General features: G+C 40.9%; 1 protein-coding gene across 1 annotated transcript in view; it reads left to right on the top strand.

Moving 5' to 3' along the window:
• Nucleotides 1-7,422: 7,422 nt before the first annotated feature.
• The window catches only part of elk1 (ETS transcription factor ELK1), a 42,428-nt gene continuing 38,197 nt past the window's right edge, over nt 7,423-11,653 (top strand). Inside the window, exon 1 of the mRNA XM_083769878.1 lies at nt 7,423-7,728. Coding sequence (XP_083626004.1) covers nt 7,704-7,728 — 25 coding nt within the window. The 5' untranslated portion in view covers nt 7,423-7,703. The remainder of the gene's footprint in view (nt 7,729-11,653) is intronic.

Genomic DNA, 11,653 nt, shown 5'->3' with positions numbered 1-11,653 from the left:
CATATAGGCGTGGGAGTGGGCGGGAATGTATGTTATACTTCCTGTGTGTGCTCGTCATTGTGTTCCTGTGTACAAGTAATACTGAGTTGTTGAGTGGTGCAACCACTCCAAGGAACACAATGTCCGTGTTCACCTATGTGACTATGTGTGTGACTCATAGAGTATATATATCTATAGAGAAGACACCCGAGTTCTCCTCCCATCCACTTGCATTGAGTTGCTCAAAAGCGCATGAGGCGGATTCACTCCTCCTTCCTGGTAGGAACAGAGTGCATTCTGGGACGGATTGCAATGGTGAGTGGCCCCAAACACATGAACGCGCTGCCGTTGAACGCGCACGAGCGTCGTCCGTCGTGAACGTGTACAATGATAGTCAACGGACAGCGCGTTCATGTGTTTGGGGCCAGGCTGCAATACCTTCATTCGGCCACTATGTCCATTTCGCCTCAAGATTTCCTCTGGGTGCCTTCTCTATGAATATATATACTCTAAGGTGTGACTATGTTACTATGAGTACCAGTAGGGGAAAAAGTGGCGCTGTTGTGCTAAAAACAGAGAGAGAGATAGTGTTGCATTGTTGCCTAGTGCTAATTACAGAGAGAGAGAGAGAGAGAGAGAGAGAGAGAGAGAGAGAGAGAGAGAGAGAGAGGGAGAGGGGAGTTGCACCACTCAGTTCACACAGGTGTGGTTTTTTCACACCGCCCTACTTGATCACACACACAAAAGCATCAAAAGTAGCAGATCCGCAAGCTTATAGCAACGTGTCAATGTAGATTGGCTATAGTTGAACTATTTTTAAATGTTTTTAAATAGTAAAAAATGGCAAATAAGTTTAGGGATAAGGGGTGGGGTGGCGCAAAGACGATAGGGTAGTCCTTACTGCTGTTTAAATTACTTTTGCACCATTTTCATTGGTTGTTCCAACTTGTTCATATAGACAGAAAATGGAGAAAATACTTTCAATAGCCAAACAAAACCATGATGTGGCAAATACATTTCTTATTTTGTGTGTATTTATTCTCACATTGTATTTAACAACAGATTCCCATGAGGCTAATGTTTTATACGGTATATATTTTGTATACATTTTGCAGTATGGGGAAGACAGGAAAGCATAGAGGGAGACAGTGTAGGACGGACAGACAGTGTAGGAAAGACAGACTGTATGAAAGTAGAGAGGGAGACAATGTAGGAGAGACAGACAGTGAGACAGATGAGAGGGAGTCGTGTGAAGACAAGGGGAGACGGGAAAGGCAGACAGACAGGAGAGACAGACAGTAGGACAGCTGAGAGGGAGACAGTGTAGGACAGACAGACAGGAGAGGCAGACAGACATTATGACAGCTGAGAGGGAGAGAGACAGACAGACAGACATAGGACAGCTGAGAGGGAGACAGTGGAGATGCAGACAGACAATATGACAGCTGAGAGGGAGAGAGACAGACAGACAGACAGACATAGGACAGCTGAGAGGGGGACAGTGTGTAGATTCTACACTGTAGAAGGACTCAATTCAATTCAAATGATCAGGCTCATCCATTAAGTCCAATTTTGCATTTCTTTCAGTATCCTATTGTGGTGAATATAAGTTTATTTTGTTCCCAGCACACTCAAACAAAAGAGGCTGGTGACCCCCCTTGGGCCCCCTCAACTCTGACTATAACTAGACACTCAAAGTAGGCTACAGGTGAAAATGTAATAGCCTACAGGTAAAAATCTAGATGGCTCGCCCCAAGCCGTGGATATACACGGCTTGGCAAGCTCCAAGTGTTGCGTACACATGCAGCGCGTTGTGAGCTTGCAGATCGTCGGTAAAGATCAAATTACCTACCTTGGAGGCCAATCTTTCCGGTGATAAAATGGCCACCAACGTAATCAAAAAAGTCAATCAAAGAACAAGATTCCTTTACAGGATCTCCTCACTGGTCAGCAAAAACACCTTGAAGACCTTAACAGGAGCCCTCGTACAAGGTTTCTTTGACTATGCATCCACCTCTTGGTACCACAGCACCTCAAAGGCCCTTAAAACAAGGCTCCAGACCTCCCAAAACAAACTGGTCAGGCTCCTACTTGGCCTCACCCCCCGAACCCACCTCACCCCTGCCCACTTTGACAGGCTGGGATGGCTTTGGGTCGACGACAGAGTACAGCATCTTGCAATGGGTCTGGTCCACAAGATTCGATACACCACCAAGATACCCATGTACCTGTCTAAATACTTCCTTAATGTAAACGAAGTCCACACCCACAACACCAGAGGGAGTTCAACAAACCATGTACAACCCAGATTCGGCACAAACAAGGGACTAAATTATTTTCGCTCCTATGCCACCAAAATGTGGAACGCCCTACCAACAGTCATTAAGACATGTGAATCCCTTGACTCCTTCAAAACCGCTCTCAAAGGGCACCTTCGGATGGCTGCAATTCGAAACTGGCCTCTGTAAAATCTGAATCCCCCCACCCCACCTTCCCCTCCCCCCCCCCCTTTCCCCTCACTGTAGCCTATAATGTATCTTTTCCCTTTTTTGCTTCCTATATGATGAATTCCTGTTCTGTTCTTTAGCTACATAGAAATGTCTCTAAATGTTTTGATGAATTGAACAATGTAATTGTAAACAATTGTAAACAAGTGTAATGCTTAATTGGGTCGTCCACTCACAGTTAACAGTCTTTGTATTGAGTTTGTGCTTAAAATGTACTGTAAATTCTACAAACTGTTAATAAATATTTCAATCAATCAATCAAAACCCCACTCACCATGAATCCAAGCAGAGGTCCTCACAAGTAGACCTATAGGTAAAACACTGCCACTGCCAGTGCTCAGCTCAATGGCATGATAAAACATACGTTTACATTGCCAATAAAGCGTCAAAATATAATAAAAACTGTTGAAAATGGGGAAAGTATATGGGGTTACAGGGTATACAGAGCTGTCACATTGCATACATGCTACTATAGGCAGTACTAGGGTACTTTTTAAAATTATTAATTAATTAGCAGCAATCTTTTGCAGTCACTTTGAGACACATAGCAGCATTTCTTCCTCAAAACTATTTAGATACTACACAAAAAAGCGTCAGATCTAAAATGCGTTGAAAGGTAGCAGCTCTGTTTACATGTGAGGACCAGAGGACAGGAGGGAGGGATGGGTTCATCCTTCTCTTTTAGTTAACTTGTTTATCAATGCAATGTCTCCATCTAGAGGACAAAATGGGTACTGCCTGTCTTTCAAACGTCTCATCATCAAACCTAGACTGAGTTCAAAGGGAGATTTGTTCAACTCTACACCTGCTTATATCAGAGGCAGCTTTCGCAACACTAGAGAACTAGAGAATGTTGTTTTAGGTTAAAACAGGCGGTTGCTAGGGTATAACAGAGGTTGATATGGTCTAATATAGGTGGTTGCTGGGGTATAACAGTGGACTGATATGGTCTAATATAGGTGGTTGCTGGGGTAGAATAGGTGGTTCCTATGGTACAACAGTTGCTTTATATACTGTATGTCTAATATGTGTTTACTAGAGGTGAAGAAACCTGATGATTGCTAAGGTAAAAGCAGGTTTTGCCTGAAATATGCCTTAAGAAATATGTTTTGAGTGTGCTGTGCTTTTAAGTGATGACCTAATATTACACTTGGAAAGGGAGACAGTGATGGGTCTTGGAAAAGGTGCAGATGTAGTTAATTAGATGAGAGTAGCAGAGGGTAGGACAGAGGAAACTTTTTGTTCAAATGATCATAATGCAAAAAGTATAAATTGCACAGCTTGAGATCAGAATTACTATAGCTATATCATGCGCCCCTTACCCCTTATCCCTAAATGTGTGACCGGTGTCAAAACAGGTTTTTATTTTTATTATTTGTTTTTGCATTAATACTCTGTATTGTACATTCGTTCAGTGACTTATTATTATTATTAATATTAATATTAATATTAGTGATGCACCGAATATTCGGTCGCAGAAGATATTCGGCAGAAAATGGCTAAAAATGCATTTTTTCGTAAAGAAATTGGTTTAGCTGTTAGGATTTTAGGGTAATAAATATTGTGTTTTTATGACATTTTAGTGGCCACTGTACAAGGGAAATAATAAGAACGTCTCTCTCCTGCACTTTGGTCATTGCTCTCTTACCTGGAAAAACTCCGACCTGTCCTGGACAAACTGAAGCTATAAGGTTAAAGGTGTCAAAGAGTTCCCCTACTCTATAAATAAGAGGGTGGCGTAGTCAGTGGGTTTATGTATTTTATTGAGAATTGTACAACCTTAATACCCTCACACTTTTATAGTGCAATGCAATTCATTAATGGTCCTATAAAGTGGTAATAACACAAACATTTAGTTAACAAGGTAATTGATTAAGTACTGTGTGACTGATTCGGCCCCTGTCACAAACGTATTTGCCATTTTTTACTATTTTAAAACATTTTAAACTAGAACTGCACTCGACAAGTAGGCCTACTGTTTGAAATGTTGAATTATTAGGTTTAGCTATTTGCTACCTACCTATACTTTATGCATGTAAAAAAGTAGTATTATGAAGTATGGTACAAGTTTCTATCTATAAAAGAAATATACAGTTTTATCGATTTAGAATTATTATGGATCCCTTTTTAGTTTCTCAAAGAAAAATAAATTGTCGATAGCCGATGAAACAAAAGGTATATAAACTGAAATAAAATATGTTATCACGTATACAGTATAATTATTTAATTATTTATTTTAAATTGTCAATTGCTTTAAATTTACTTAATCTTGGACTATAGTGAAATTTATACTAAATGCCTCTATATGTATTATGTAATTTGTAAGTTGATTAGAGGTATACTGTGTTTACTTTGCGCCACTTTTGATGTGTATGCACCGTCCCAGCATATGACGTCAAGGTATAACTGGTATAACTAGCTCTCAATGATGACGTAATAAAGATGTGGATTAAAGGACCCAATGCCTTCAATGGTGACGTATATGTCGATCAGTGTCGGATGTAATAAAAGGAAATGCCTCTATGTATATGAATATGTAGTTTGTAAGTTGATTAGCGGTATACTGTGGTTACTTTGCGCCACTTTTGATGCGTACAGTAGGCTATGCACCCAGCATATGACGTCAGGGTATAACTGGTATAACTAGCTCTCAATGATGACGTAATAAAGATGTGGATTAAAGGACCCAATGCCAGAGTGTAATTTTTTTTCCGATGGTGACGTAATGACGATATGTTTTAGTGTCGGGAGGATTAAAGGTAATGCTCTTATGTATACATGTATGTAATCTGGCACCACTGCCGTATCAGGCACAAGTAGTCATTACGTCTTATCATATACACGGCAATACCCCCCCCCCCCCCCCCCCCCCTCCGTCACAACGGATGTTGTCTCCATGGTAACTGCATGGATGCTGAACAGAGAGCACAGTGGCATGAAAGGAGCTCTGAAAATAGAGCTTATGTTATGCCAGCATCACTGCTGGTTGGTTACAATTTACAATTTAGGCATTTAGCAGACGCTCTTAATCCAGAGCGACTTACATTTAAGCAAGAACAAAAGCATGGGAATACATCACATAAAAGCATTTATCAATATCATGAAACATGCGTAAGCTAAGAAAGTAACAGTGGAATATCTATATAATGAAACTATACATACACTATACATATAAACTATACATATTTACTACTATGCTATACATATGTACTATGGCGTGCTATGACTATATACAATACAATTATAGTGCTGTCTACATAACATGCTATAAGTCTGTGTCAAATGCTATCTAAGCCAACAGAAATGCTATGCTTGGTTCTGCTAGCACCACTGTGTCACAACTTCTGTACCAGCACAAACTGTCCCTTCAATGAGCTTCTGTTTCTACTGTAGCCTACACATCACATCACACAGCCCAACAGACAGACAGACAGAAAGCTGAGAGGGAGAGGGTGTTTCGGGACTCATTTGTGCGTCACGACTCGGGTGAAAATCTCATTATCTTTTCCTACATATAAATATAGATATTTCTAAATATATTTTTTACAAATTAAAAATTGTATACATTTTAAAATAAACAAACAAACAAATCTAAGAAATTCCATACATTTTAAAATAAATAAGAAGTAGGCTAGTAAAAATAACCAACCTACAAGTTCGCAAAGCGGCACAATGCGACATTTTGTGCACTTGTAGATCTGCTTATGGAGATAGAGACAGTGTGTAGGAGACTAGTGTAGCCTACAGTAAGAGAAAGAGTTACTATAGTAATTCAGTTTAAACACTGTGGGGAAATGTTTTCATGTTTTGTAGTTAAGTAGTCCTAGTAGTGGCGTGAACTGGTTTTATTTGTATTTTTCTAAAGAATAACTATAATGGAAATAACGTTAAAAACTGCGAGGGGAAACGGGAGTGGTGAGAACACGTTGAGCACTATAGTTGAGCTTGTAGATTAGGTTATGAGGTGATGTTCTTCCTCTTTTGCACTATAGGTTTTTTAATGCTGTACGGGTCACTGTGTGCCTTTGTTGTCTTGTATTGTGTATTGTTTGTATTGTATCTGTATGCTGCAGGGCGGGTCCTTGGGGTCCAAGACAAATTTCTCCCTTGGGAGACAAAATAAAGAAACCTTGAACCTTGATCTGTTATTTTTGTCGATTAAATCTCAAGTAGGAAAGCCTGGTGACGGCGAGGTTAAATCTCAAGAGGCGCAACACCGACCTCTGGTGGTCAGACGAGCCATCAGCAGGAAGACTTAGTGGTTGAGACAGGAAGGAAACGGCTTTAAATCAAGTCCTGTGGATTTGTGTTCCTGGGGACAAGTTGGACAACAAACCCACAAACAGGCTGGTCAGCGACATAACGTTCACACACACAACTTTATGCTAGTTTAGGTTTAAAACAACTATTGGCGTGACTAGGAAAACCACCATCTTCCCCGCTAGTTATAGTAGTAGTAGTGGTGGTGGTGTTTTGGGTCCAGTGTTTGGACAGTTAGCATGCTAGGCTAACAGCGTCCATGTTGCTGTTGTTAGTAAACAAACAAACGCAGAACTTCTGAAAAAGTGTCTTCATAACGTCGAGTTTTGAAACGTTCGGCTTCCAGGACGTTACTTCACCGCGAAAGTAACCAGTGTTCATTCTGCACTGGAGTTATAGTAGTTAGCGGCTAACGTTAGCTCGTTAGGGTGCTTTTATTTTTTTGTGTTACAAACCTTTATTGAAAAGCGTAACATTAGACACCACATCGTTACGTAACACGGTGTTATATATTATCGGGCCTAATTATAAAGCCCTATTAAACACCTATACAGATCTCAAGAGTTATGTAAACAATTACAAGAAGTTATTTTAAAAAAATCGACATTAAAAAGCAGCAGTTGTTGCGCCCATACGGCTTACATTTAGACATGTAAACACCAGGCGGTCAGAAGAGTCAGTGGTAATAAGTAATGCACGTTTATAATGCATGTTTTAACGTGCTGTGTGTAGGCTAGTAGCGAGCAGCATGGAGCTCACCACAGCTCTATGCACGGTTACATAACACGCGCACACACACGCACGGAACGCACAGCATCAGGTCGCAGCCCTGAAGACTCGGCGACTATAGGCTGATGTGAGGGGGATCGAACAGTAAACTATGGACGCTGTGGTGGAGTGTTGCTGCTGCCGGTGACTCCGACGGAGAGGAGAGAAGCGACACCCATTCGTCCCAAGATGGATCCAAGCCCGCTCATAAACGGTAAGAGAACACACACACACGGCACACGCGCACTTTGAGGATCCATCGTGTCTTGTAGGACCCCCGATGCGTTCGACAGTCACGTGTTTGTTTACATCCCTCTCTCTCTTCGTGTCCTCTCGCAGGGCGCATTGTTTTGATGTGATGAACATGTGATTAACTCCCTGCTGAGTTTATTGTTGTTGTGGTGGAGCCAGCAGCAGGTGTGTGTGTGTGCGTGTGTTATGTTTTTAGATCAGAGGAGTAGAAATGACATCAGAGGGTCTCTCTCTCAACAGGTGTCTGACTGTACTGTCTATGAATTATGAGCTGGGCGATATGAATTCAAACCAATATTACTAGTTGTTTCAAACTTTAGCCAACGATTATTAAAAATGAATTGTGAACATAGCAGATCTACAAGCTCACAAATGTATAGGCTATTTATGCAATCCACTATATTGTACACAATGAAGTACAATAACAGCGCTAAGGAGTGTATAAATAAGACTGATTGATTTAGTCGATTATTAAGAAGTCATGTCAATTCAGGGGGTGCACAGAAACATCTTGCTTCTCAATTATTATAATGTTATATGTCCGTTTATTGGTTCTGAATATCGGTTTGATTGTTAATTGCCCAGCCCGATGCTGAATCCATTCAGGTTCGGTTCAGTCTGAGGTCTTATTGATGATCTGTTTTTTACACACTTATACACAACAAGGAGATTTACATGTGTCAGGTCCTCACTCCGTCGATCAGAGACATCACAATCAACCAATAGTACTGTACAATTATCAGATGCTAGACTCTAGAGTAGAAACATTATAGTCAACCACAACCAGTAGTCGGGTTGATCACAATCATCATCAGATCCTAGATTAGTGACAATAGAAGCACAATAGTAAGGTGTACAATCAACCGACAGAGACATTACAATAATACAATCATCATCATCATTTTTCGGCCGCGGTCAAAATCGTGGATTTCACAATAACACGCCATACTTCCTGGTCCTTCATTGCCATTCCCAGTACTGATGCCTGTGTCCCTAGCGTCAGGGACACAGTTTTCTATCTCTGGTCTGCTTTGAGGCAGGACTCCAGAGAAGAAGGGAAGATATAACCTCATTGTCAGCTCTGTAGCAGTGGCCGGCAAACTGTGTTCTTCTGGATCGGACTAGTGAAGAAACACGGGGAAGGTTGCCGTATATTACAATAGTGTACAACGGATCAGATCCTAGACCTAGGTCAATGACAATAGATTTCACAATAGTAAGGAATACAAGGATCAGCTCTGCGGAAACATGATATTCCTGTGATCCTTCACAGATCATGAAAGGAGGAGGTGACAGCAGAGCAGACAAACATGCACTTCTCATTTTGCATAACCGTCTAACCGAGGCACTGGAAGAGAGAAATCAGACCCTTCATGTCAAGTTACTATACACAAACAGCATGTGAATCTGTGTGTGACTTGAACTCCAAATCAAGAATGGTTTAAGTCACCTACGCGTTATACATTTATAACGCGTGTACAAGTAAAGTAGCCAAATGTTGTTGGGACCTGTTCCGCACAATTGTGCTATTATTAAACCTTACAATGCAATATAACAACAAAGTAATGGTAATCAATAAGTAAAAGTAAAAAAATAAATACTGAATGCGATGGAAAGTAGCGTCTTGACTTAAAGGAACAGGAACTATATATTTTATATTTCGGTTTCAAAAGTGTGCAAAAACAGAGGCATAAAGTATCCTGTATCTGTCTTTAGCAGCAGTGTCAAATGTGAGAGAAACAGGTAGCACACATCAGAAAGAAGACTGGTCACACTTGTCTGTTTCACTTGTCTATAATGTACCATTTTGAGCAGCTGCTCAGGACTCTTACGTTTTTACATTTTTATCTGCCAGTTTGTCTGCTGTGATCCATGTAACTGTAACTGTAAACAAGATCATCAACTCATAAACATTTACCCGAAGAACAGTACGCTGGGGTGTTGCAAGCAAAAGACAAAGACAAACAGTCCAAAGTCTCTCAAATAGCCTTAATATCAGACACGTGACCAAACTAGAGCTGGGTAATATAGCAGTATATTATGAGATAAACAACAGACATTTGATTTACACACGGACAACATTCTCTCCGGCGAGGAGAAAATGGCTTTTTTATGGTTTATTTTTTAACATAAAGAAAATGTCTTTGACGGAAACGTTGCCTAACAATAAAGTTCGTATTGCAAGGGCAGACGGTGTGCATCCTTTTGAATACATTGAGCCCTGCCTACGCACCTGCCTCAGAGCATACAGGTGTGCATAAGTAGCCTTGTCGAGCCATGAGGCCCATAGGGGCAGGAGCCTATCTCCTGTTTCTGTAGCGTGAGGCAGCTTGATGTACAAGTACACCCCCTGGACATGACGCTAGTCTGTCGCAGGGACTTACCCCCAATCCAACCCTTGATGCTGAGTGTCAAGCAGGGAGGCACTGGGTCCCATTTTTACAGTCTTTGGTATGACCCGGCCGGGGATCGAACCCCAACCTCCCAGTCTCAGGGCGGACACTCTAACCACAAGGCCACTGAGCTGGTACAGGTGTGCCTACAAATAAAAATAAAGACTGGCCGTGGCAGAGGAATGAATGAATGTCTGTCAGAACTGGAAGAACTTGCCCTTGTCACTTAGATCAGTCTCTTCTTTGCTGGATCACCTTACATCTAGCTGTTCCTGTCTCTGATTGTATTTATTCAAGTATATCTACTGACATTTTATTTTTAAGATGACCCCTATATTGGCATCACGTTTGATTATTTGCGTTAATTGTATTTAAATTATATTTTATTTAACCCATTTTGGGCGGGAACCCCTTTTGGTGTTAGCATTACGTTATGCTTTAGCTATTAAAAAATAGCAGATCTACGAGCTTGTAGGTCTGCTATTTTTGAAAAATCGAAGAACGACAGACATAGAAACATAGCTTTTTCAGAAAACTGTCATTTTCAAACAGACATTTCAGCTGGCTTTTATCCTCCAGTGAGATTTCAAAATAAATGCCACGCATGTTCTCTATACAGATACTACGCATGAGAAGTTCTCATTCTGGTTCCTTTCATCGCCATGGTTACCATTGATGAGCATCTTAATGTTTGTCATTCCAAGGTGTTTTGACATGGGTGATTGCGCAACGAGCCAGCCATTATGATGAAGATAAATGAAACCCCCGAATGCGTTTCCACGCACGCACGTACGCACGCACATTAGGGCTGCAATTAACCATTATCTTCAAAGATTCCTTTGATTTAGATCTGCACAAGAAGTGCATACATACTAGATCCAAGCACTGATGAAGGTAACATTATGGTCTAACCAGATAAAGCGGGACTGGATGTGCGTGCTTAGCAGCACACAGAGGAAAAAGATAAACACATTGATGACCTATCTGATAGTACAGAAAGTGACAGATGAGAAGTGAGAACATGTTTTACTACTCAGTGATGTATGAAACATCGTCTTCTCCAGATAAAACAACAACCTGCCCTTGGGATTTTGCGACAACAAGTTATGAATTATTGATTTACTCACTACTTTGTGCACAGCCACATTCAATCTCTCAATCCAGAGGCAGGCAAATTCTACTCTATACACTAAAAAGAATATTCTGCAGGTGTGCCTTGAGAGCTTGACTATGCCTTTAGGGCACAGAAAGTTTGAAAAGTACTATCCTAAGCTTAACTATGTCTGTTTCACATTTAAGATTGTGTGTTCCGTCATCTTTTGAAAATAGCCTTACCCTATCTGAAAGCTTACAACATGTTGCACCATGACACGTTGTGAGCTTGTAGAGAGCGTCTATTTTCTGATATATTAGAATGGTTGAACTGATGTTTAGCTGTGGGCCCCCTGGAACCCAGTTCATTAGAATGGTTGAACTGATGTTTAGCTGTGGGCC

This window comes from Protomyctophum parallelum (genome assembly GCF_964188405.1).
Source record: "Protomyctophum parallelum genome assembly, chromosome: 7".
Lineage (NCBI taxonomy): Eukaryota > Metazoa > Chordata > Actinopteri > Myctophiformes > Myctophidae > Protomyctophum > Protomyctophum parallelum.
Note: the sequence above shows the minus strand (reverse complement) of the source record. Positions and strands in the feature narration are given on the sequence as shown.